Genomic DNA, 27,371 nt, shown 5'->3' with positions numbered 1-27,371 from the left:
CATACGCCTTACTGATATGTAAGAATATGCCAATACGGTGATGCATATGTAGGAAAGCCTGCTGAATAGCCATCTCTAACAGGGTCAGGTTGTTGGAAGTAGAATCCACACTTAAAATGGCTAGGGAGTTGTCTGGTCTCTAACAACCAGACCAGATGAAGGTTAACCATTTGCTCCAGGGTCTTTCCTACACAGCTACAGGTGATACTCTGATAACTACTGGGGCATGTGCTGTCCTTTTTTGGTTTGAGGAGAGGTATCAACAGTACCTCTCTCCACAAGTTGGGGAAGTTACCAGTCCACCATATAAGATTAAAAAATGCCAGGATGATTCCCTTTGACACTGCTGATAAATGTCTAAGCATGCTGTACTGGATATGGACATGACTGGGTGCAGTAGCACGAGTCTCAAACAGAGCCGATCCCAGCTCCCACATGGAGAAAGGACAGTTGTAAGTCGGTGACATGAAATACCAGATCCTGACTGGCACTGACAGTAGTTTGTGCAAAATTCTCTGCCAGTGTGAGCGATATCTCCGGGCACTGTTTGGAGACATCCCTGTTTAATCACTGCTGCTAGTGGTAAACTACTGCATTTACCAGAATCTCCCTGATGGCTTCCCATGCTTTGGTAGAACAAGTGTAGCAACTGATGGAGTCCACAAATGCTTGCCATGACTTTTTCTTGCTATTGAATTATGTGTCGAGCCTTGGCTCCTGCAACATGAAATGCTGTAAGGTTCTCTGCTGTTGGGCAGTACTTAAACCATCTAAGTGCAGCACACCTGGCCCAGATTTCTGAGTGGCACTCACTCATCCATCAAGGTACAGATCGCCTCTGAAGATGATCTGATGACTTCAGGATGGATAACATCAGCAGCATGATTGATCACCTGTGTAATGTAGTCCACCCATCCCTGGACACTTGTGGTGTTCAAACACAGCAAATTGTGTTGACAGTGTCCAGTTAGCTCTCCTAACCATCCATTTTGGTGGCTGCTCTTCAGGTAACAATATGTGAATGTGGAGTGGAAAGTTTTCACTAGAATGTAGGTAATCAAAGACTTCCCACTGAATAGAGTCTTCAAGGGCTGGAGAACAGGATGAGAGAAATGGCAGCACAGAAATGGGTTGGAGTACCTGTGATGAGTATGCACAGCTCATGAGACCCCATGAAGCTCTCCAAAACAACCCTGAGGGCAAGTAGAGGTCAACCTCCAAAAACATGATGGGCATTGAAGTATCCCAATAGTAGAAATGGTGGGAGGAGTTGGATCTGTAAGATCTCTGAGAGCTTCAGAGTCTATTGCATTTTGCAGAGGCAGATAAAGAGAGCAAACAGTGATCCTCTGCGACACATGAATTCCAATGGCAATGGCTTGTAGCTCAGTACCCAGAGGACGAATGTAGGATTGGTGTGCCTATTGACAAACACAGCCATCCTCCCTTGGCCCTTTCCCAAGTCAGTTCGTCCTTACAATAGAGCATATAGCACCATAGTGAAGGGGCATCAGACACTTTAAATGTGTTCCCTGCAAACAAGTGCAGGGGGCATTGCTGTGCTAGGAGTTGCAGTTCCTCTAAATGTTCTCAACCCATTAATGTTCCACTGTATAATGGGAGCCACCTATTATGGGACAGCACTTTAAGCGTGACTTTCTGCCAGGAAGGGGAGCCCACAATGGGTGGACGCTCAGTCTTCAGGCCAGATAATTGCTCCAGTCTGACATCTCCCCTGACGATTTGAGACAGACGTTGAATAGCATAATGTCAACATTGTCGGACTGTTTACCTCCTGTCTCAGTCAGTGGGCGATTCTTTACATTCAGCTTCAATTTTTTGATCTGAGGCAGCTATGGAGCCACAACCTCTGAAGTGGCAGTGGTTGTAGCAGTGCTGGGTGGTGAACAAGACTTGACCTGTGGAAGGGCGGGAAGTCACAGGATATCAGCAACTACGACCTTTGCTGAAGCTCTGGGGAGGAGAGGGCAGGCTTCAAAGGAATTGCAGCAGCACAGGTGCACTGATAAACAGAAGTGCTAGTGCTGATACTAGCAACGTCCACTTGTGTAGCAGCATCAGTTTTCTGGTCCAGCTGTTTCACAACAGAGGCAGCAAACATGGGCAACTGTATGGACTTTTTGGCATCATCATAAGCTGGTTGTTTTCATTTCCTGGATCTTCCATTCCTCAAGGAAAACTCTGCAGTCTCTACTCCACAGTGTGTGATCTCAGAGCAGTTGATACACTTTGGAGGAGAGGATCAACCAAATCAATCATGGGCAGTTTCATCTTATTTCCCCACAATGGCTTCTTTGCAACCGAGAGTAGTGTGCTGAAAGTGCACTCAACACTGGATTTGGGAAATAAGGCCATACACTGAGGCTCAAGAAACCTGCCTCAACACACTCTGGTAGTTTGGAACTGTTAAAAGTAAGGATAAAAGAAACTGATTTGACAAGATCTCCATCCACTCATTTCACAATGTTTTGTACATCGACAATGCCTTCCTGTGACCATTCAGCTTTCACTTCTTCTCCACGAATGTCAACCAGATCTCTGCAAGTCACAACACCTTTACTGTAATTCAATGTATTGTGCAGTTCTGTTTCAATTGCATACTCCTCAACGCAATGAGCTTTTTGGAGACACTTCATTTATTGGTTGATGTTTTGACCAACAGTGTCCCACTTCACAATCACTTAGATTTTAACATGCCAGCAATACCTTCTAAGCCTTTCTGTATATAAAATGGAGAAACTTTCTCAAAATCACCACCTTTTCTTTTAACAAAGGACAAGCTCTATAACTTAGATCAAATGATAAAACACACCCTCATGAATAAAACGTAAAACTAAATTGGCCAATGAGGCGTTGTCAGATAAAATTAGCAGCAATGAGTCCGGTAAACCAGGATTTCATCACTGGGCAGTCAAAGTGTGACAGTTCACCAGAATATGGGCCACTGTCACACTGTCAACCGAGTGCTGCACCGACACTTGGGTGGGTGTTCACGGTGCAGAAGGTAACTGTGGGTTGCCCAAGCATGGTCAATGTGGAGCCGGCAGAGAACTGATTCCCTGCGAGGGGCCCGCGTGGAAGACTTCTACACATTCAGTCTCCTCAATGGCACACAGTTTGTTTCATGTATTGTTGTGCCATTCCATCTCCCAAAGCTGAAAAACCCTATGGCGTAAGTCAGAACGCAGGTCAGGTTCAGAGCTGACAATCTCCAGAAGCGGTTTCCACGTAGCCTGTTTGGCCAGCCTGTTGGAAAGTTTGTTGCCTGGGATGCCGACATTTCCTGGGGTTCACACAAACACCACTGAACGACAGGACCGGTCCAAGGCATAGATGGACTCCTGGATGGATGCTACCAAAGAATGGTAAGTCTAGCACTGGTCAATAGATAGCTTGTATGCTGCTCAAGGTGTCAGTACACAGAAGAAACGATTCCCCAGGGCATGAACAGATATACTGAAGTGCATGAGAGATGGCCACCAGCTCTGCAGTGAATACATTGCAGCCATCGGGCAAGGAGTGCTGTTCAAAATGGCCTCTATGGATGCAGGTGAAGCCAACATGACCATCAGCCATCGAACCGTCTGTGTAAACCACTTCAGAGCCCCAGAACACATCAAGAATCGAGAGGAAGTGACAGCGGATAGCAGCAGGAGTAACTGAGTCCTTAGGGTCATGTGAATGGGCCAGACGAATCTGTGGCCTAGGTGTACACCATGGAGGAGTACGCAGATGGACCTGGATAGGAGGTGGTAAACGGAAGGACTCCAGTTCAGACAGAAGGGATTGCACGTGAACCGCAATCGTTAGCCCTGACCTGGACTGCCAATGTGGGAGATGAACTGCAGCGGGTGGAAAAAGGAGACCGTAATTTGGATGCCAGCAGAACTACGAATGTTACAACATAACTGGTGAGCAGCTGTGCATGTTGGATCTGCAATGGAGGGACTCCGGCCTCCACCAGGACACTGGTCACAGAATTCATTCTAAAAGCTCCCGTCGCTACGCAAACGACACAGTTGTGCACTGGGTCAAGTACACGCAATGCTGAGGGCACCACCGAAACATAAATCAGACTCCCATAGTCAAGGCGGGATTAAACAAGGGCTGCAGCAGAGTAGATCAATCTGCACCCAACTTGGTGCTCAGGCAGCGGAGGGCACTGTGGTGCTGCCAACACTTCCGCTTAAGCTGACAAAGGTGAGGTAGCCAAGTCAATCAGGCATCGAAATCCAGTCCTAAAAAGCGATATGTCTCCACTACAGTGAGTCCATCATGAAGCTAAAGTTGTGGTTCCGGATGCAAACTGGATTCAGTGGGCGAGAGTCCATGACCGCGCTTAGTGGATGGCTCCCTGTAGGCGGCACTCAGCAACACCAGTGCTAGTGGAGCAGTACGAAATGCAGATGTCGTCTGCATGCAGAGAGGGTGAGACAGACGGCCCTACAGCTGCTGCTAGACCATTAATGGCCACTAAAAATAGAGATACACTCAATACAGAGCCCTGCGGGACCCCATTCTCCTGGATGTGGGGGAACTATGGGAGACAACAACTTGAGACACGGAAAGTAGCACAGAGCGACAGGAAATTCTGGATAAAAATCTGGAGCGGGCCTCTGAGACCCCATCCGTATAATGTGGCAAGGATATGATGTCGCCATGTGGTGTCATACACTTTACATAGATAAAAAAAAAGACTGCAACAAGGTGTTGGCTTCTGGAAAAGGCTGTTCAGATGGCAGACTCTAGGGACACAAAATTATCGGTGGTAGAGCACCCCTGGCAGAAGCCACCCTCAAATTGAGCCAGTAGGCCACGTGCCTCCAGGACCCAAGCCAACTGCCTACACACCGTATGTTCCAGTAGCTTACAAACAATGTTAGTGGGGCTGATGTGTACATAGCTATCCACATCAAGCAGGTTTTGCCAGGTTTCAGCACCGGAATGATGGTGCTCTCCCGCCGTTGCAATGGAAAGACGCCATCGCACCAGATCCAGTTGGAGACGAGGAGATGGCGCTTGCAGTCAGACAAGAGATCTTTAATCATCTGACTGGGGATCAGATCTGGCCCAGGAGCTGTGATGGGGCAATGCGTAAGTGCACTGAGGAGCTCCCACTCCATAAATGAGGCATTATAGGGGGTTCACTGTCACGTGTAGTGAATGAGAGGACTTTCCTTTCCATCCGCCAATTGTGTGTGCAAAAGGCTCAGGCATATTGCTCAGCAAAGTTCTTGGCAATCACGTTTGCATCGGTACATAGCACGCCATTGATGGTAATGCCACGGACACCTGATGGGGTCTGGTACCCAAAAAGATGTCCGATCTTCGTCCAGACTTGGGAAGATGACTTATGGAACCCAATGGTACCTCTCCCAACACCCCTGTTTCCATTGTTTTATAAGCTGGCGTACATAGGCACGGAGCCGCTTAAAGGCTATGGGATGCTCTGGGGAAGGATGTCGCTTAGGTCACTGTAGAGCTCGCTGACGCTCTAATTGCCTCAGCGACTTCCGGCAACCACCAAGGGACTGTCTTTTCACCGGTTGCACCCTAAAGAGTGAGGGATTGTGTTTTCTGCTGCAGAAATGACCGTGGTAGTAACCTGCTCAACCATCACATCAATGTTACAATGTGGGGCAGAGTCAACAGTGACATCAAAGGTGAAAGTTCCCCATTCCGCCTTGTTTAAAGCCGATCTGGGCAGGCGTCCATGGGCCTGATGCCAAGGCAGTGATAGGAAGATAGGGAAATTGCCAGTACAACACAGGTCATCATGTGCTGTTCAATGGGTAGTTGGGAGAAGTCCTGGGCTGCAAATCAAATCAATGGCTGAGTAACTATCTCGAGCCACACTGAAATGTGTGGTGGCCCCAGTATTTAAGAAGCAGAGGTCGAGTTGAGACAGGAAAGTTTAGACATCTCTACCTCAGCCAGTAAGCACTGTGTCACCCTTCGAGGAATTATCGGCATTAAAATCTCCAAAAGTAGGAAAGGTTTAGGGAGTTGATCAATCAATGCAGCTAATACATTCAGGGGTACTGCACCATCTGGAGGAAGATATACATTGCAGACAGTTATTTCCTGCGTCACCCCTATTCTGACAGCCACAGCTTCAAGAGGGATTTGAAGGGGCACAGGTTCACGACAGACTGAGTTTAGCAAATATACGCAAACTCCACCTGACACTAGATTATAGTCACTACAGTTCCTGTAATATCCCTAATAGCCACAGAGAGCAAAGGTCCGCATTGCCAGGAACCATGTTTCCTGGAGGGCAATGCAGAAAGCAGGTGTAAAGCTTAACAGTTACCATAGCTCAGCCAGGCGGTGGAAAAACCGCCGCAATTCCACTGGAAGATGACATCATTGTGAGACTGGGAAGGCATGGAACATTCAATGAGGCAGTTTACGCCTCAAGGTCACCTACTGCCACCAACGTTTTGCCTGACCAGTCTATATCCATTATGTCTGAGGGTCCGGCGAGATCCAGAATGTCCACCCCATCCTCAGACACAGAGCTTGCAGGTAGCAGTGGTGTGCGTGCCACCGCTAGTTCCTTGTTCTTAGGGGTCGTCTTTTTCAATTTCTTGCACTGTTCCTTGGGTTTCACTGGCTGGGAGGACTTCACTGAATCAGTCTCTGGGACTGAGGATGAGCATGAAGCCCTACTACTAGCTGCTTTTGGGCTCTTCAGCCACTGGCAGGTGTCATCTTTCCCACTAGCAGAAACCTGGGAAGGGAGTGACTCAACAGACCCATTCCTAGTGAGAGGAGCCGAAGAAGCCTTACGCTTCTCTGGCTCAGAAGTCTGGACTGAAATCCCAATGGTAGGGGTGGGATGGGGGGAGGGGTGTTGCTCTCGAAGTAGGTGGTGTGGGAGCAACAGGGAGCGAAGTGGCCCCCTGCCATCAAGGGGGCAGGTGTAGTGCCCCGATTCTGAGAGGCAACAGGAATTTGAGGAACTGATGGGGCGAGAACTGTTCTCGTAGGAGTGGTGTATGAGAGTCATATTCACAGGATGTAGGTGCTCAAATTTCCTCTTAGCCTCAGTGCAGGTCAGTTGGTCCAGGGTCTGTTTTTGTTATTGTTTTAGAGCACAAAACTGCTACAGTCATTAGTGCCCAGTCTGACTTAGGAAAATGTAAAAAATCAAACTGGACACCAGCAGCAATGGTAGTGAAACTCAAAAAAGCGGGGAAACTAAAAACAGAAGGAAAGCTTAAAACACCACTATAGAAGGGGGGTTGTTTGTCCCCAAAACGAGCTTCAAATGACTGAAGTCATCTCACTGACACAAACTCGAGAACGCAATCGGCTGAGTGCATGTCATCTGCTAAAAATTGAAGATATATCAGGCGACAGCTGTAGACGGGCGCGTAATGGAGTAAAATAGGGTCACTCAAGTAAAAGGTGTCTCACCGTCCACAGTTGAGAGCAGTGGGGACAAAGCAGGGGAGGATCGCCACTTGAAAATGTCGATGGCTAAAAACACAGTGCCCTATCCAGAGTCTAGTTAAAATTACCTCCTCCAAACGACAAGATTGGGAGGAAGAGGTCCAAGCACAGGAAAGAGCTTTCATGTCCCGCAATTTATTATTGGGAAGTGTCAACGAATGTGCATGCCATAAAAGAGCAACACGACGACATAAAACACTCTGTAGATCAGTGAAGGGAACCATGTGAACAGCAGGCTGAAGAAGAAAGACTGCAGCCTTGGCCGCTGTATCGGCCACCTCGCTTCCACAGATCCTGGGATCCAGAGGAACGCCACAGAGATGCCCCCAAGTGGAGCAAGTGGAGGCAGTCCTAAATCCAGAGGACCAGAGGGTGGACAGGGTAGAGAGCTTGGAGACTGAGGGGAGAACTGAGCGAATCTGAGCATATTATATACTGTATTTGCTGATGGTGACGGATGTATTGGGCAGCATGGAGAACAGCGTAAAGCTCCACAGTAAAAACCGAACACTGGTCAGGAAGTCAAAATCAATTAGGAGTGTCGAAAACAATATAAGCACTCCCAACACCAAACGATGTTTTTGAGTCATCAGTGTAAATAAATGTGGCGTCCTTCATTTGTGCGCATCGAGCAGCAAATGGCCGACGATAAACAAGAGAAGGGGTACCATCCTTGGGAAACTGACAAAGGTCATGGCGCAAGCAGGTCTGGGGCTGCAGCCAAGGCAGTGCTGTACCCCAAGTTGTCAAGAAAGTTTTAGGAAAGTGGAAGGAAAGAGAACATAGCAGCTGACTGAAGCAGACTCTCGGTGGTAGTAGAGAGGAAGGGCAGCCTGCATACCCTAAATCCATGGAGGCGTCGAAAAAATGTCATGGGCCGGATTAACAGGCATGGAAGACAGATGGCTAGCATAATGACTCAGAAGGACAGCTCGCCGATTGGACAGCGGAGGTCCAGCAGTCTCAGCATAGAGGCTTTCCACAGGGCTGGTGTAAAATGCTCTAAACACTAAACGTAATCCACAGTGGTAGACAGAGTCGAGACACCGAAGAATGGACGGCGAGCAGAGGAGTAAACTATGCTTCCATAGTCCAATTTAGAGCACACTAAGGTGCGATATAGGCGGAGAAGGACCACTCTGTCCACTCCCCAGGAGGTACCATTCAGGACACGGAGGGTGTTGAGGAATCGCAGACAGTGAGCCGAAAGATAGGAAACTTGGGCGGATCAGCACAGTTGTCTGTCAAACTTAAGTCTCAAGAATTTAGCGACATCCGCAAATGGAAGATTGACAGGGCCTAGATTTAAGGAAGGCAGAAGAAACTCTGTACGATGCCAAAAACTGACAAATGGTCTTACTGGGAGAAAAGCAGAAGCCGGTTTAGATGCTCCAAGAGTGGAGGCGATCGAGACATCCTGTAAGACATCGTTCAAGAAGGCTGGTCCGTTGAGAGCTGTAGTAAATCGCAAAATCGTCCACAAAGAGGGAGCCCAAGACATCAGGAAGGAGACAATCCGTAATTGGATTTATGGCAATGGCAAACAGTAAAACACTGAGCACAGAGCCCTGGGGTACCCCGTTTTCTTAGGAGAAAGTAGTGTTCACCTGCACTTTAAATGTGCACTCTGCCATAAATTCACAAAGATAAAGGGGCAGCTGGCCTTGAAAGCCCCAAGAGAACAGTGTGCGGAGAATGCCTGTCTTCCAACAGGTATCGTATGCTCTTTCCAGATTAAAAAATATTGCTACCGTTTGGTGTTTCCTGAGAAAACTGTTCATGATGTAAGTGGAGAGAGCAACAAGATGGTCAACTGCAGAACGATGCTTTCAGAAACCACACTGGGCAGGTGTGAAAAGACATCGGGACTCCAGCCACCAGGCTAAACGGCAATTCACCATATGCTCCAAAACCTTACAGACACTACCCGTGAGAGAAATGGGGCGACAGCTAGAGGGGAGATGTTCGTCCTTTCCAGGTTTGGGAACAGGGACGATGATAGCTTCCCACCATCTTCTGGGAAAAGTACTGTCGGTCCAAATTCGATTATGAAGGTGAAGGAGGTAGCGCAGACTATGGTATGATAAATGCACCAACATTTGGATGTGGGCACCATCTGGTCTTGGGGCGGAAGAGAGAGAAGAAGAGAGTGCGTGTTGCAGTCCCACATGGAGAAAACAGTGTTATAGCTTTCGCGATTTTGAGAGGAGAAAGCAAGAGGTCGCACTTCCGCTACACGTTTCCTTGGGAAAAAAGCTGACGGTTAATTTGAAGAGCTCGAAAAGTCAGCAAAGTGTTGGCCCAATCAGTTGGAAATTGCAACGGGGTCCACTAACTTATCATGCACGACAGTGAGCCCAGAGACCAGTTAGAAACTGGGCGCGCCAGATAACCATCGAATCTGACTCCAAACTTCCGAGGATGGAGTGAAGGTGTTAAATAAGCTAGTAAAGAAGTCCCAGCTTGTCTTCTTGCTATCACGGATGACGCGACGGCATCACGCACGTAACTGCTAGCATGTGATTTTATAGACTAGGCCGTGAGACAGCAGCACCCCACCAGCTGACAGATTGGTTGGGAGTACTGGCACATGGGATGGTGTGTGTGTGTGTGTGTGTGTGTGTGTGTGTGTGTGTGTGTGTGTGTGGTGGGGTGGGGTGGGGGGTTACGGTAACGAAGGATGTGCTGTAGGGATAGCTCCCATGTGCATAGCTCAGAAAAGCTGGCGGTGGTGGGGAGGATCCAGATAGCATTGGTTACGAAGCACCCATTGAAATCTTGCATGCTGTGCTCTGCTGCATTTTGTGCAACTGGGTGGTCTACCTTGTTTTTGGCAACCGTTTGGTGTTGGACATTCATTCTAGTTGACAGCTGGTTGGTTGTCATACCAATGAAAAGCACACAACCAATCAACTACATCCTAACCGATAACCACTTCATCGTTGAAGGGAAGGTATACGAACAAATTTGTGGCACAGCCATGGGCACCGGCATGGCATCCTCCTCTGCCAACCTCTTCATGGGCCACCTAGAAGAAACAGCCCTAGCTTCCCCAAACCCCTGGTCTGGTTCAGGTTTATTAACGACATCTTTATAATCTGGACCCAAGGCCAGGAAACATTATCCTCATTCCTCCTCAACCTCTACACCTTCTCTCCCATCAACTTCACCTGGTCCTCCTCCAGCCATCGTGCCACCTTCCTAGACATCAATCTTCTCCTCTCAGATGGGACCCACGACCACTCCCCTATGCAAAGACCACTCTTTTAGCCCTCTGTTTCTCCCAGTTTTTATATTTGGGCTACCCTTTTATACCTTCTACTGTGTGCACTTTAACTTCCTTGTTTTATAGTTTGACTATAAACTGCTAGCCTTCAGACAGCTCCCAGCTCACCCCCGAGCTGCTAGACGATTCCCCCAACCCCCTCCCTGCTTCCCTCCATCCCTCACCCTACCCCACCCCGCACCCACACATCACTGCAGTAAATTCACCATGGGCCAGACAAGAGCTGGCAGTCCACTGAGCACAATGTAGAGACGTGTGTGTGTGTGTGTGTGTGTGTGTGTGTGTGTGTGTGTGTGTGTGTGTGTGTGTGTGTGTGTTTCACCTAGAAGCTTGCAAAACGAAATTCATTCCAAAAGCTAGCAAAGCTCTGGAACTTTTGTTTGTGTACGTACTGACAACGCAGCTCTTCTGCCTCTCGGTGAGTCATTTCCTTTATTCCTAAATAACAAGCAATAAATAAGGTAAATGTCATCCTTTTGTCAGACGATTTAGAAAAAAAAGGGGGGTTACATGAATCAACATAACGAACCTGCAGACATTCTCATAGGTAGGGCAACCACAGCTATGATTCATTATTTTTGGTATAAATAAATTGATACAGCTGTGTTTAGTCTTATTTTTTTATCACTACTGGTATTGTGGCACTAATGGCTACATCTTCAGCTGAAAATGTTATGAAACATTAAAGCAAAAATGCTCTGAACTTTGTACCCCACATTCGCTGCCCGTCAGAACGAAACACTGCTACAAGGTGGTATGTCATGTAACTACAAAGTCTGATTCCTATATGGCACGTGGGTCCACCTCTATGGTCTATACGCAGTCACGAACAGGGAACATGGCAGCATGCTGTCACACTCATATGAAGCACTTGTTTGTAAGGAGTAGAATCCTCGGAAATGAAGATGGAAACCACCTAAACAAATTTTTTGAGAAGTCGTCTTACAGTTTCAATATGACAGAAGATATCAAGGAAATTATGAGGCAAATGAAAACTTCCATATACATCAGTGAAGAGGTGGGAAAAATGGCATTTAAAATACTATGGGCATGTGATGAGAACAGAGGAAGGATGATGGCTGAATCAAGTACTATATTAGCAACCTCAAAAAAAAAGTAAATGAGGAAGACCTGGTGCAGAATGGAAAAATCAAGTGGTGGAGGATATGCAACACAGACATTCAAAAGAAGAGACATACAAGGAGTGAGAGAGACTTTAAATGAGGTTGGTACGAAAAGGGCTAAAGACATGTAAGCAATTTGGGGAGAAAAAAGCAACTCTGAGCATTCTGTGGTCATACTCATATCAGAATTTGACAATTCTTACAATGCACTGCTGAGAAATGGTCGGTTTGCTGCTTTTTCGCTGGGTACTTGTAACCAGCTGTTGATACATGCTGTAATTTTTATCACAATTCTGTATAAGAGTTTTTTTTTTGGTAGGGTTTAAGGGCGCTCAACTGCTGAGGTCATTAGCGCCCAGTCACTGGTGTTAGAGCACATGGAATCTGCTAAAACTCAAGGGGATGGGGGGACATCAGAAGGACCTGACAAAGATGCAGATAAAATAAGTAAAAAGGTTAAATGTCTTTGGACAAGCCAGTTAAAGTTACAAAACGCAGAATACGAGCAGCTGCTCGAGCGTCATCAGCTAAAACACCCGGTAAAGTAGATGGCAGGGACAGGATAACACGAAATTGGCTAAAACGGGGACACGACAATAAAACATGGCGCACTGTTAATGCCTGACCACAAGGGCACTGCGGGGCTGGGTCACCGGAGAGCAGGTAGCGGTGGCTAAACCGGCAATGCCCAATCCGCAACCTGGTCAGAAGGACCTCTTCTCGCCGAGATGGTCGGGAGGATGTTGTCCAAGCAGTTGGGAGCTGTTTTACTGCCCGGAGCTTGTTTCTTTGGAGGGATGACCAAGCATCCCACCACAACGACACAAGCCTCTTACATACATCCCCACGGACGTCAGATGATGAGACACAATGGGAGGCTGGCCGAGGCAGGAGGACTGCAACCTTGGCTGCAGCATCCGCAGCCTCATTCCCAGGCACTCCTACATGTCCGGGAACCCACAGAAAGCTGACAGAACCACCATTATCAGCGAAAGAATGGAGGGACTGCTGTATCCGTTGAATCAAGGGATGGACCGGATTGGGAGCTCCAAGGCTCTGAAGAGCACTGAGTGAGTCAGAGCAGAGTACATACGATGAATGGCGGTGGCGGCGGGCATACTGAACGGCCTGATGGAGAGCAAAAAGCTCGGCCATAAAGCTGGAACATTGGTCGAGCAGCCGGTATTTAAAGGTGGCGGCCCCGACGACAAAGGCACAGCCAACACCGTCGTCAGTTTTGGAGCCATCGGTGTAAATAAAGGTGTGATCGGCAAGTCGAGCACGAAGTTCGACAAACCGTGAGCAATACACTGCAGCCGGAGTACCCTCCTTCGGGAGTGAGCTGAGGTCGAGATAAATAGGAACCGGAGCCTGGAGCCAAGGTGGTGTCGGGCTCTCACCCTCTCTGAAGGTGGTAGGGAGGGCAAAATCCAATTGTCGAGCAGGCGACGGAAGCGGACTCCGGGGGGCAGCAGGGCAGACACATACAACCCATACTGACGGTCGAGAGAATCGGCGAAGAAGGACTCGTAAGAGGGGTGGTCGGGCATAGACAACAGCCGGCAGGCATACCGACACAGCAGTACGTCGCGCCGGTAGGTCAATGGTAACTCGGCAGCTTCAGCATAAAGACTCTCGACAGGACTAGTGTAGAAGGCTCCGGTCGCAAGACGTATCACCCGATGGTGGATGGAGTTGAGCCGGCGTAAGAGGGATGGCCGAGCGGACGAGTAGACGAAGCTCCCATAACCCAGCTTCGATCGGACTATGGACCGATACAAGCGAAGCAGGACAGTGCGATCCGCTCCCCAAGATGAACCGCTAAGAACTCTGAGGACATTAAGGGAACGTGTACAACGGGCCGCCAAATAAGAGACATGTGGAGACCAACACAGTTTCCTGTCCAACGTGAGCCCTAGAAACTTAGTTGTGTCCACGAATGGGAGAACAACGGGACCGAGATGTAAGGATGGCGGAAGGAACGCTTTATATCGCCAAAAGTTGATACAAACCGTCTTCTCTTCAGAGAACCGGAAGCCATTTGCCACGCTCCAAGAGTAGAGGCTGTCTAGACAACGCTGAAGGCAGCGCTCCAGGAGGCACGTTCTCTGGGCACTGCAGTAGATCGCAAAGTCATCGACAAAGAGAGAGCCTGAGACATTAGGTGGAATGCAATCCATAATTGGATTGATCGCGATGGCAAAAAGGGCTACACTCAAGACGGAGCCCTGAGGCACTCCGTTCTCCTGGAGGAAGAAGACGGACAATACGGAACCCACACGTACCCTAAACTTTCGTTCCGTTAAAAAGGAATCAATAAAAAGGGGCAGGCGACCGCGTAGGCCCCACCTGTGCATAGTGCGGAGGATACCTCCTCTCCAACAGGTATCATAAGCCTTCTCCAAGTCGAAGAACACGGCTACCGTTTGGCGCCTTCGCAAAAAGTTCTTCATGATGAATGTCGACAAGGTCACAAGGTGGTCAACAGCGAAGCGGCGGCGACGAAAGCCGCATTGGACATTAGTAAGTAGTCGTCGAGATTCAAGAATCCAGACTAACCGAGCATTAACCATGCACTCCATCACCTTACAGACACAGCTTGTAAGAGAAATGGGGCGGTAACTAGAAGGAAGGTGTCTATCCTTCCCAGGTTTGGGTATAGGAACAACAACGGCGTCACGCCAACGCATGGGGACTTGACCTTCGGTCCAGACGCGATTGTAGGTACGAAGAAGGAAGCTTTCGCCCGCTGGAGAAAGGTGTGCCAGCATCTGAACGTGAATGGCATCTGGCCCCGGAGCAGAGGGCGGGGACAGTGCAAGCGCACGTTCGAGTTCCCGCATAGTAAAGGGGGCATTATAAGTTTCCAGATTCAGCGAGTGGAAGGAAGGTCGCCGAGCATCTTCTGCCTCTTTCCTGGGAAGGAAGGCAGGATGGTAATGGGCGGAGCTTGAAACCTCCGTGAAAAAGCAGCCAAAGGCGTTGGAGACAGCCACAGGATCAACAAGGACCTCATTACCTGAGGTCAGGCCAGGTACTGAGGAGTGGGCCTTAATGCCCGACAGCCAGCGCAGGCTATCCCAAACGACGGAAGAGGGAGTAAAACTGTTAAAGGAGCTGGTGAAAGAGGCCCAACAAGCTTTTTTGCAGTCTTTGATGACTCTACGGCTTTGCGCTCTGAGTCGTTTGTATTCAATACAATTCGCCAATGTAGGATGGCGGCGAAAGGTGCGTAAAGCACGTCGTCGAGCACGGATAGCGTCCCTACAAGCCTCGTTCCACCAGGGGATGGAAACGCGACGTAAAGAAGAAGTAGTACGAGGAATGGAACGTTCGGCAGCATTGATGATAACAGCCGTGAGGTATTGGACCTGACTGTCACAACTGGGAAAATCGTGGTCCGGAAAGGTCGCCAGGGAGGAGTAAAGTCCCCAGTCAGCTTTCAGTATGTTCCAGCTCGAAGGACGTGGGGATGGGGTGTGGTGCAGGAGACGAACGACACAGGGGAAGTGGTCGCTCGAATAGGTGTCAAAGGACATACCACTCGAACCGACGGGCAAGAGTGGTAGAACAGATCGAGAGATCCAAGTGGGAGTAGGTATGAGTAGAGTCCAAGAGGAAAGTCGGGGCGCCGGTATTGAGGCAGACAAGATTGAGATGGTTGGAGACATCCGCCAAGAGTGAGCCTCTTGGACAGGATGCAGGAGAGCCCCAAAGGGGATGATGGGCATTGAAGTCGCCAAACAATAAGAATGGCGGGGGAAGCTGAACGATCAGGTGCATCATGTCAGCCCGACTAACAGCAGATGACCGTGGAGTGTAGATGGTACAAACTGAAAAAGTAAAAGCAGAAAGAGTAATGCGGACAGCTATTGCTTGGAGTGGGGTGGTCAATGGGATGGGATGGTAATAAACATCGTCCCGAACGAGCAACATGACCCCACCATGAGCTGGGATACCGTCCACAGGGGTGAGGTCATAGCGCTCCGAGGTATAGTGGGTAAAGGCAATACGGTCAGTCGGGCGCAACTTGGTTTCCTGGAGACCAAGGACGAGCGGACACTGCAGGCGGAGGAGCAGTTTTAATTCCTCCCGATTAGATTGAATACCTCTTATGTTCCAATGGAACAACGCCATCGCTAGTCAAAAGGTTGGGGGAACGAGATGGGGGAAGAGCTGGTCACCTCGACGGCCGCGGAGGGCCAGGTTGCGAAGGAACAACGCTACAACCGACGGGAGGCGGATCCGGTTCCATCGACTCGTCGCCAGCCGCGGCCGCTGTCCCTGGTTGTGTAGGAGGGGCCGCATCATTTGCCGACGAAAGGCCGGCGGAGCGCCTGGCAGCAGAGCGTCCCGGCGAAACTGAGGACGGCCGGGAGCAGCGACTCACGGATGGAGCGTCAGACGAAATGCGCCGGGGTGGAGAGGGGGATAGAGACTTCTTCTTGGAGGCCTTCTTGGAAGGCCGAGGAGGCACAGGGATGGTGGGCTGGTCCCTAAGAATGTCCTCACGCGCGGGGTCCGTTTTGGAACACCGGACCTCAGAAGCTGGGGTCCGGAACGTTGCCCCGATGGACGCCTGAGAAGAGGATCGCTTCTCAGGTGGTGTGGGGGGGGGGGGGGGGGGGGGAGGAGGAGGAGGAGGAGGAGGAGGAGGAGGAGGGTGGCCCCTGGGGCAGAGGGGTGGGGGCCACGGAGGAGGAGGATTTGGAAGGGAGGGATTTGGGAGGCGGAGGCAGAGCCCCCTGATGGGTGGAGGAGGCGGAGGGGGGACAGGATAGGGGTGAGGATACCGCGGAAGGAGTGGACACAACTGAGGCAAACGAGAGGGTCAATGGCACGGGATGGAGGCGGTCGTACTTCTTCCGGGCCTCAGAATATGAGAGCCGATCCAAAGTTTTGATTTCTTGTATGTTCTTCTCCTTCTGATATGCGGGGCAGTCTGAGGATCTAGGCGAGTGGACGCCAGGACAATTAATGCACCGAGGTGGTGGGGTGCATGTATGTTCCTCACGAAGAGGACGTCCACAATCGCCACAAAGGGGCTCAGCCTCACACCGTGATGACGTGCCCAAAGCGCAAACACCTAAAACAGCGCATAAGAGGGGGGGAGGCGTAGGGTCGCACGTCACACCGGTAACACATCACCTTTACCTTCTCCGGGAGAACGTCCCCCTCGAAGGCGAGGATAAAGGCCCCGGTGTCGATGCAACGGTCTTTGGGGCCGCGCTGGACTCGCCGGACGAAATGCACGCCTCGGCGCTCCAGGTTGGCCCTGAGCTCCTCATCAGATTGTAGCAGGAGGTCACGATGAAAAATAACCCCCTGCGTCCTATTTAGTGCCAGATGTGGGACAACGGATACTGGGATGTCCCCTAGGCGGTCGCACGCCTGGAGCGCCGCCGACTGTGTGGCGGAGGTGGTCTTGATAAGGACGGACCCTGAACGCATCTTGCTGAGAGCCTCTATTTCCCCGAAGACGTCCTCAATGTGCTGAACAAAGAACATGGGCTTGGAGGTGGCGAACGTCCCCCCGTCGGTTCGAGAACAGACCAAATAGCGGGGGAAGTACTTCGCCCCAAGCCGGCGGGCCTGTCCCTCCTCCCATGGAGTGGCCGAGGGGGAAAGGGCAGGAGAACCAGAACTAGAAACGGTACCTTTTCTTTTGAAAGACTCGGCTGCAGAGCGGCCTGATACGTGTTGACGTTTCATCTGCGAAACGTCCGCCCCGATACCACACACTCCGACCACGGGCTCTCCCCACGGGCGCCACCCAGCCGCAGCAAGGGCCACCTGGCAGGATGACCATTGCCGGGAGTCCTGAAGCCCCAAGGAGACGGGCATCTACTCCTTGGCCGACGTGGGGGGGGGGGGGGGGGGTGCAGCTCAGGTATTGGCAGTATGATCCCTGTGTTGTCAGGGGGCTACAACCTAGAGGGTACATGACGACCCCACCACAACGGGCTGGCTACCGTGCTGGATTTCTGGTGCCATGTAAAGTCCATCATGATCGTAGGTGCAGATGGGGACGCACTATGGGCGTAACTTTCACAACCCATCAGGCATTCAGGCCCAATTTGAGGAATAGTGGGTATGGTTACAACGCCGGTGCAATGCTGAGTGCCAAGGTCTTAGTGCACTTAGGACCAGTGGTACACCACGTAAGGTGTCCTTCCCCAAAAGGCTCGTACTTCTGTAGAATTTTGAAAAATGGAGGTCAAACCCCAAGGGGGACCATCACATGGAAGGCCGAAACTGTTGAAACTCCTTTTAGTCGCCTCGTACGACAGGCAGGAATACCTCGGGCCTATTCTTACCCCGGACCCGCAGGGGGGTGTATAAGAGTTACATAGCCCCTCAACCTCCCCTTGAATCTCCCTCCCCTCCCCCCTCTCCACAACTGTATGGTACTGCCCACAATGCAGCCAGATGATATTTATCATTATCAAAAACCTTATAAGTGTACCTTGGAATAGGATGGAACCCTGGAACACAGAAATGGCTAAACACATTGGTTTACAAATCAGCACATCGAATGTCAGAAGTCTATACAGACCACGAGCTACCAAACTTTTAGTGTCAGAGCTGGAGGAATATAAAGTTGATGTCAATGCATTGGAGGAAACTATTGAACAGTGTGAGGATGAGATTTTACTCAATAATAAATTAGTAATCTTTTATGAGGCTGTGAAGAGAATGTAAGGCATGAATATGGAACAGGATTTGTGGTGAGTGACTGTTGGTATGGCAACTGAGGGGCTTCAGTACAACAAACAAGAAAATATATCTCACTGTAAGCCCTAAGTAGGGAGCTGTAACACTTGTTGAAGCATATGCACAAACAGACTCAAGAAATGCAGAGAAAAGTAAATTTTTTGAAGAACTAGAAGAACAGTGGAAAGCATTGGCACCACAAATATTCACATCATTTTGGGAGAATTCAGTGTCAAATTGGAAGAGAAAGACAATTAGGTTAACAGTCAGGAAAAAACAAACAATTGACTGTGTCAAACCAATTTTGCATTGAGCTCAAACCTTGTGGTGAGCGTCATGACCTTCCCTACAAATGGATCCAGAAAGGGACTTCCCCAGATGGTGATAGTACCAATCAAATAGATCAAATGCTTACAGATAAGAGGTACAAATGATGACAGATATTAGATCTTACAGAGGGGCTGATGCAGACACAGACAGTTAACTAGTAATCAGTAAATAACAACTACAGTTGTGCTAAAAAGGAGCAAGAACTTTGTCAGGAGACAGTTTGATGTTAAGAAGCTTAAAGACCCAGAGTTGTGTCACCAGTATAATATCAGAGTGCATAACTAACATGTCAAATCCTAATTATGAAGTAAGTGTTGATGATCAATGGAACACCAAAAGTCACGCTTCAATGACATAATTAAGCTGTGAATGCCTGGCAGAGAGGAAGGGAAACACACATGCTGGATACAAATTATGCAGAAAAACAGTAAGCAGTGAAGAGAATTAAAAAGAAAGAAGCAGGGTTCCGTGGACAGTGAAAAAATCCTTGAGCAACATGACTGACAGAGGCCAAATACAATATGTGACTGCAGGAAAATGTTCCAAATGATTAAACCTGTGAGGAGCAGTCAAAGGAATGAACTGTCAGTTAATAAGGATGGAAATATGCTAACAGACAATGAAATACTTCTGGACAGGAGCAGGGAACATTTTGAGGAATTGCTGAATGTTGAATATCCTGATGTCTTGCCAGAAGGAAGAATTACAGAGGATGTAGAGCAAGAACAAATTTAAGTGACTCAACAGGATGTACAAAGCGCAATCAGCAAATTGAACAATAAGGGGCCCTAGAGGAGATAGGATAACAGGAGAGATGTCTAAGCCAGGAGGTGAAACACTTCAGAAAGAGATATACAATCTCTTAAGTATGGAGAAAGGAAGAGATTCCACAAAAGAGTGGAAGTTGGCTACCATTATCCAATGCACTAAAAGAACAGTAACAGGAAATGTAGTAACTACCAAGGTACATCTCTGCCAAGTGCACCACACAAAGTGCTGTAGTTAATAATTCATGAAAAGCCAAAGCCATTTGCTGAAGATATTGTTGGAGAGTACCAGGTAAACTTTCAGACAGAAATATGAATTACTGATCCAATTTTCACCCTGAGTCAAATCTGGGAGAAATGCTTGGAATTCAAAAATTTGTTTCTAGTAACATTTACAGATTTCTCAAAGGATTATGATGTTTTACACAAAGTATGCACAACATCCTATGGGAGCTTAGCATACATAGGAAGTTAATTCTGAGACACTGTGTACAGCACACACAAAAGCCGAGGTGAAATGCCAGGGGGAGTTGTTCCAGCTATTAAGCATCAGAATAGGTGTGATACAAGGCAATGTCACCTCACCATTGCTTTTTAATTTGGTCCTACAAAATGTAATTTATAAAAAGAAAAGAAGGCAAAGGGTTGAAGCAGAAGAACAATTAGGACATGCAGAGAACACGGCAGCCATGGAAGAGTTAAGGAAGAGTCACGGAAAGAAATGACGGAAAATGTAAGTGGCTTAGAGAAGAACGGTGGTAAAATTGGACTTTATGTTAACAGAGAGAAGGCAAATGATAGAAGTATTCAGAGAAGCCCTGCATAACACCCCATTACATGTAGTAATGTGGAACATAGCCACAGTGAAAAATTTTTAAATACGTCAGTACCACCTCGGCACCTGGTTAAGCAGTCACAACTTAAAACAAGAAATTAATCAACATTATGTCAATGGGCATAAAACTGATTTCAGCCTGAAGCTGATAAAATAAATCTGTCAATTAGATGAAACCTAAAGCCTATAGTGCAGTGATAGTACCAGTGCCATTACATTGGTCAAACCTTAAGCACCACAAAAAAGGTGAAGAGAACTTTTTGATCTGGCAGGGCACATTGCTAGAAGGTTGAAGCTGTGCTTATTGCAAAATCTAACAGTACCTTTCCAAGTAGAAGACCAAGCAAGCAATGGGAGGATGAATTGTACAAAGGATTTCAGCAACTGGGTGTCCATGAGAACAGTATCCAAAATGCACAAGATCGCCATCTATGGCAGAACATTTTAAGGTAGGCACAATCTTCATGGTATGAGACTGCCAACATGCATGCATGATATAGGTATGTAATGTGCCAATAGACTTACACTTTTTCTATTGTCTATTATCAACTAGTTTTTTTCTGAATTCACCTTGCAGTTTTATATTTTGTAATATGAAGTATGTTAAATATAGTGTGTATGTAGATATTGGGCTATGCCAAGATCAGTGTTTTATGACAAACTTTACTTCAAATTCACATTCATTGGGTTCAACTTGCTACCAAATTTGTCACCTTCCAATCCAGATGCAGATGTTTGATTGCACTCTACAGGTAACTGTCACTAAAACAAAGATTCCATGGATAGCACTATGGCCCCATTAAAAAAAAAAAATTGCACAATGGCACTGCACCATCTCTTCTACCTAGTCATAATATATTTAACAGACTCAATTAAAAAAGGCAAATTTCTTAGGTTCACTAAAACAGTTAACCTTCAAATGAATCGTTAGTTGTATCAGAGGGAAAATGCACTTGCAACAAATGGAACATCACTAGCTTTCAGGAAGTGAAATTTCCAACACTACCTACGGGCACAAATGAAAGTAGAAAAAACTAATGTGGGATGGAATAAAATGTTTTTGATTCTCACGCAATGTGACATTGACTACAGGAATAAAAGGGTAATATATGGTCTTTATCTGAAGAAGACAGTTTACACCACAATTGAATGGAACAAAAATCCAGAAACAAGAATAGCACAATACAGCACTGCTCACTGTCACTACTGACATTTGTTGTACATCTACACAATAGATCTACAATTCACGTAAGTATACAGCAGACAGTTAACAGAACCACTGTCTCACTATTTCTCAACTGTTCCAGTATCAAACAGCACAGGAGGAAATCAACGAAATCTTTCCACTCAACCTCTGATTCCCCCTCTTTCTTTACAATGAATTCTCTCCATTTAAGTGAGAGTTATCAAAACATTTTGGCATTCAGAGAATGGTTCCAATTTAAGTTTTCCATAATTATAATCTCAGAGTATTTAGCTGAACCACAACCATTAAATTTGTGCAATTCATTATGTAACTGAAATTTAACAATTTTTTATTTCTCTAGTGGAAGACCTTACACATTTTATTGCTAGGGTCACGTGCAACTTTTTACAGTTACAGATATCTTGTCTAAATTATTTCACAGTTTGTTCTAACTTTGTCATGTCTTTCCTTGAAAGTAAATAGCATCATCTGCAAACTATCTAAAAGGACAGCTCAGATTGTCTCCTAAATCATTTATATAGATTAAGATTAGTACAGGGCCTAGAACATGTTTTTGGGGCATGCCAGATATTAAATCAGTTTTGCTAAATGACTCACCATCAGTTACTACAAACTGTTGGCTTCTGACAGGAAATCACAGATCCAGTAGCCCAAACTTGTTTAGATGCCACTTGTGAGGAACGGTGTCAAAAGCTTTCCGAAAATCTAAAAATATCGAATCAACTTGAGATTCTCATTTGTTAGCACTCAATTTCGCACAAATAATAATAATAAAAAAAACATTGGATTTCACGAACAAAATATTTACTCAATCGATGCTGGTTGGTTGTCAACAGATCATTTCTTTGAGCTTTTTCATAATGTTGGAACACCGTATATGTTCCAAAATCCTACAATTAGTGTGACATATGGGTCTACAAGTCCGTGGATTACTACCCCCCCCCCTCTTTTTTTGTACGAACAGATATAGAAGGAAGATGCAAGCAAGACGTAGCACAATGTGTTCCTATTAAAATGACAGCAGTTAACACCCAGTACTCTGCCTAAAGGTACGTCTCTCGCATTGTCAACCGGGGTCAAGGGAAGTGTCCGATTCCTGCAGATTTTTTAACTTTTTTTCCCTCCTCGTCATTTTGTGTGTTTCGGGATCGTGGTGTTTTCTTTTACTGTTATATTTAGCTTGTCCCCTCCCTAAAACCCCAAATTTCCCGCGGTTGTAACGTTGGTTTGAAATTTTAGAGGAATATGTCATTGCCTTATTTATACGTATTATCGTGCTTTTTTCCGTGTGTATGTAGTGACATCATAGGCGCCATATTGGAGACGCTTTGAAAAGCAATTTCCGCCATATTGATGGAGCCATTGGTCAAAGCAGACGGGTGGAATCGGACACTTCAGCAATCCACCATATGATGCATGGCGAAGTGTACCCTGTACCACCGCTAATCATTCCCTTTCCTGTACCATCGGCAATTTGAATGAGGAAAAAAACGACTGCCTGCGACCTTCCGTATGAGTCCTAATTTCTCCTGTATCATCCTCGCAATACAAGACGTACGTTGGTCGCAGTATAGGCGTTCTGCAGTCGGCAACGAAATGCCGATTCTCTAAATTTTCTCAAAAGTATTTTGCAAATAGAAAAGTCTTCCCTCTCACGATTCCCATTTGTGTAATATTCGCACACCTCTGAATTGCTTTGATTTCTTCCTTTAACCTAACTTGGTAGGTGATCCCAACGCTCTAGCACTACTCAAGAATTGGTTGCACAGTTCTGTACACGATCGCCTTCATAGATGAGCCACACTTTGCTAGCATTCGCCCAATATATCAAAGTCGACATTTCGCCTTCCTACTACTGTCATCAAGAGCTCGTTCCATTTCATATCGCTTTGCAACAACATGCTTACGTAAGTTGAAATTTACAGTCGAGATCGCGATCTTGACAATTTTAATTTAAATATAGCATCAGGTTGCTGATCTCCACAGACTATGTTGTCTAAATTTATGGACATGCTTAGACATTTAACCAACCTGTGCCAAGCAGCACACCACTAATACTGTATTCGTACATGACAGGTTTATTTTTCCAGCTCATGTGCATTTTTCTACATTTAGAGAAATGTTGCCATTCATCACACCACACAAAGAATTTGTTTGTCATCCCGTACCTTTCTGCAGTAAACCAACGACGACACTCTAAAGTACAATACAGCGTCAACAACAAACAGACGAAGAATGCTCACCACAGACTATGAACTTCGACAGCAGGAGTTAAGGGAAAGGGGAGTACAGTACGTGTATGGATGTGAAATGATTAATAGGAATGGTGTGAGGAGGAATGTAAGAAATAAAAACTTCATGTAATGAACCAACGAGGAAAAATTAAACGTTTGGGCGCATATTTCGACTGATGACGTCTAGATCTAAATGGAGGCGTGTGTGCGTGTGTGTGACGATTACCGGTAGTGCATTTACTATCCATAAATTTTCATCAACAATGGGACTTACATGACATTGCCATCCCAGTTAGTGAAGTTTCCTATACTCCGTTTCCACCTTTGTTACAGTTAACGAAGCAGACAGTACGTCAAAAATTTTAAAAAAGACACTACAAACGTAATTTCGTATATTGCGCTTACCGGTGGAAATTGCTACATTTACTTTTATCTCACAAAACATAAAACAGTAAGGCACTTTGACTGCCACAGGTGCATTACAAATCACCGCGCTGAAATACATGTTGCGTGGAAGAAGTACAATTTTACTTACGTGTCCTACCCCTTCCTTATGAATGAGGAACGGAATGTTATATTGCGTATCGATGATTAACGGATAGCGTTTTACTGTTTCTGCAGCCGAGATAAATTTCGCATATCCATTAGCTTTATTTGTAAAGTAAAAATGATTCGGTTCACCTTTCTTAAGAGTGCCGTACACAAACACTTTATGCAATGCCATTTGACGGCTCTTGATAACCGCCGTTGTAAACACTAATCCCAAATGCATGACTTAACATGACATCTTCACAACACATGCTGTACTGTTGCAGATCGACACACGACTCAGTCGAAGCTCGAATCGGCTATCGACAAACTGTGACTATACAACTCTTTGGAATATTGATTATAGTGGCAGCCTGATAATTTTTGTTTTTCTTTATCGTTATTTCATCCGCTCTCGCCCATATCGGCGGGCGGTTGGGCTAACAGTGGTACATTCAACACACTCTTCACCCAAAGGCCAAATATAAACTGAGACGAAACAAACACTAAAATTAGGGTGCACTGTATACAAGGGAATAAAAAATTTTTAAAAGTAAAATTAATGGACTTTTTATGTATAGAAAGCACGAATTTCTTTACTTTGAATTTAAAACAGTAATAATAAAACGGAAAAAGGAATAACACTAAGAGGACAGGTAAAAAATTTAAACCATGTCATAAAACACTGATTTTTAAAAGAAGCACTTTACTGTCACTACAATTGGAGGGACCTGCCCTGGGGCAGGTTGTCTGGTGTTGACGGGGAGAAGGTTTGGCACTGAGGAGGGTGGCGGTATAAGGATGGATGACACACATACCCACCATCGCTTCAGCTCTAGACTTAGGCAGTCAAAATATGTGCTCAAACGTTTGATTAAATTTTTTCTTTATGACATTTTTCCTCGACAGTTCAGTACGGGAAGACAAAAAGAGAGGAGTAGTTGGGTGTATCGATAAGGCCATAATTTGATGGGGGAAAAGGGGAGCAGGGAATGAATTGGTGAAAGGGACAAGTCGTACCGAAATAGGGGGAGGGAAGGACAAAGGAGCCCCGATGAGGTGAAATGGGTCGAGTGGATGTATTGTTGGCAGAACAGGTAATTGTCCAAATGTATTTCATGGTCTGGGAACTGGAAGTTCGTTGGGAGAGGATGTGGAGAGTGTGCAGGTGTAGCGTTAGTAGAATGTGTCAATGTTAGAGGAGATACAACAGGATTAGTGGAGTCAAGTTTATGGATGATGTAGGTTGTGTGAAGGTATACAATGTGAATGAGGAGAGGTGGGCAGTTTATGAGACGATAAAGGATCCAGAGGGGGAAAGTAAATGGATGTGGTAAGTGAGGTGGAGTGCATGGCATTCAAGGATCTGAAGGGACTTACAGCACTTAGGTGGGGATGATATCCATGCTACATTTACATGGGAGAGGATGGGCTGCATCCACGTTTTTGTGGAGGACAGTGGAGTGGTTCAAACTCCATGTTCGTCTGGTTAGTAGTTTTAGACTATTGTGGGCTTTCTGTTGGATGGGTAATAAGTGAGGGTTCCATGTTAGCTGCCAGTCGATGGTTAGTCCAAGGTATTTTAGTGTACTAGTTACTCGGACAGGATGGTCACAAATGATAAGGTAGAAGTCACGTAGATGGAAGGTGGGGGTAGTTTGTACTATAATTATTGCTTGGGTTTTTGAGGTCCTGATCGTGAAGAACCATTGCTTACACTAAGAGTTAAACTGACTGAGATGAATTTGGATTGTTAGGATTTATGGAATATAGGACAGGGGCCGAGGAAAGTGATGTCATCAGCATACCGAAGGAGGTGCACTGGTGGTAGTGGTTTTGGCATATTGGTAGCGTAAAGGAGATAAAGGAGAGGGGAGAGGACAGCGTCTTCGGACACACCTGCAATTCGATGGAAGGTATGGGAATTGGTATTGTTAATAGTGACAAAGGATGGACGACTACACAGGAAAGATACAATAAGTCAGACACAGTGAATTGGAATTGCGTAAATATGGAGCTTGAAAGTGAGATCAGAACGCCACACATGGTTACAGGCTTTTTCTAGAACGAGGGAGGAAAAATAGTGGATTTACAGGTGTTGTGATGGTGGGATAGCACATGGGTGAGGCACATAAGGTAGTCATTAGAGGAGAAGTTGGGCTGGAAGCCACACTGGTTGGCAGGAAGGAGGTGGTGCTGGTTCAGGTGTTGATGGATCCATTGGGTGATGATGGATATGAAGACCTTGCTAAACAATGAGATGTGACAGATGGGATGATAGGAGGAGATATCAGTTGTGGGGTTTGGCAGTTTGAGAAAAAGTAGGATTTTGGAGGTTTTCCACAGTTCAGGTGAGTAACCTGTGAATAGGGTAGTGGTATAAAGGGTTGTGAGGGTGACTAGAAAGAAGATTGAGAGTTCTTTGAGGTGTTTATAGGTAATGTGGTCATGACTAGGGTGAGTGCTGCTTTTTTGTGAGTTATGTGCTGTAATTGGTGTACTTACTTAAATTTGTGGTATGTTATTCAAATAGTGGAAGCAGGAAGTCAGGGGTGGGGCAGTGGTATTTGTGCATTCATAGATTGTAAGGAGAAGGAGTAATCAAAATGGGAGTCATTCAGAATTCAGAAGATGTCACAGAGATAGGATGTAAAGTGGTCAGCTTTGCTGAGGTTGTCAGGTAGGGGATGTTTGTTGTCAAGGATCAGGTAGTGAGGGGCGGAATGACTGCCACTGAGTCAGTGGAAAGCTTTAAAGTAATTAGAAGAGGTAATGGGCAGTTTAGCGTCGAGTCTGGTGCATGTCTGGCTCTAGTCCAGATGTTTTCTTGAATTTATTAAGTTCCTGATGTGTCTTTGAATACATGG

General features: G+C 46.7%; 1 protein-coding gene across 3 annotated transcripts in view; it reads right to left on the bottom strand.

Annotated features, from left to right (window-relative positions):
• Positions 1-24,791, bottom strand: part of LOC124721606 (putative gamma-glutamylcyclotransferase CG2811) — a 38,030-nt gene extending 13,239 nt beyond the window's left edge. For all 3 annotated transcript variants that reach the window (XM_047246657.1, XM_047246658.1, XM_047246659.1), the window contains exon 1: positions 24,512-24,791. In XM_047246657.1, the coding sequence (XP_047102613.1) occupies positions 24,512-24,748 (237 nt within the window). In that variant the 5' untranslated portion in view covers positions 24,749-24,791. The remainder of the gene's footprint in view (positions 1-24,511) is intronic.
• Between the last annotated feature and the right edge of the window lie 2,580 nt (positions 24,792-27,371).

Source organism: Schistocerca piceifrons, chromosome X (assembly GCF_021461385.2).
Source record: "Schistocerca piceifrons isolate TAMUIC-IGC-003096 chromosome X, iqSchPice1.1, whole genome shotgun sequence".
In the NCBI taxonomy this organism is placed as follows: Eukaryota; Metazoa; Arthropoda; class Insecta; order Orthoptera; family Acrididae; genus Schistocerca; species Schistocerca piceifrons.
Note: the sequence above shows the minus strand (reverse complement) of the source record. Positions and strands in the feature narration are given on the sequence as shown.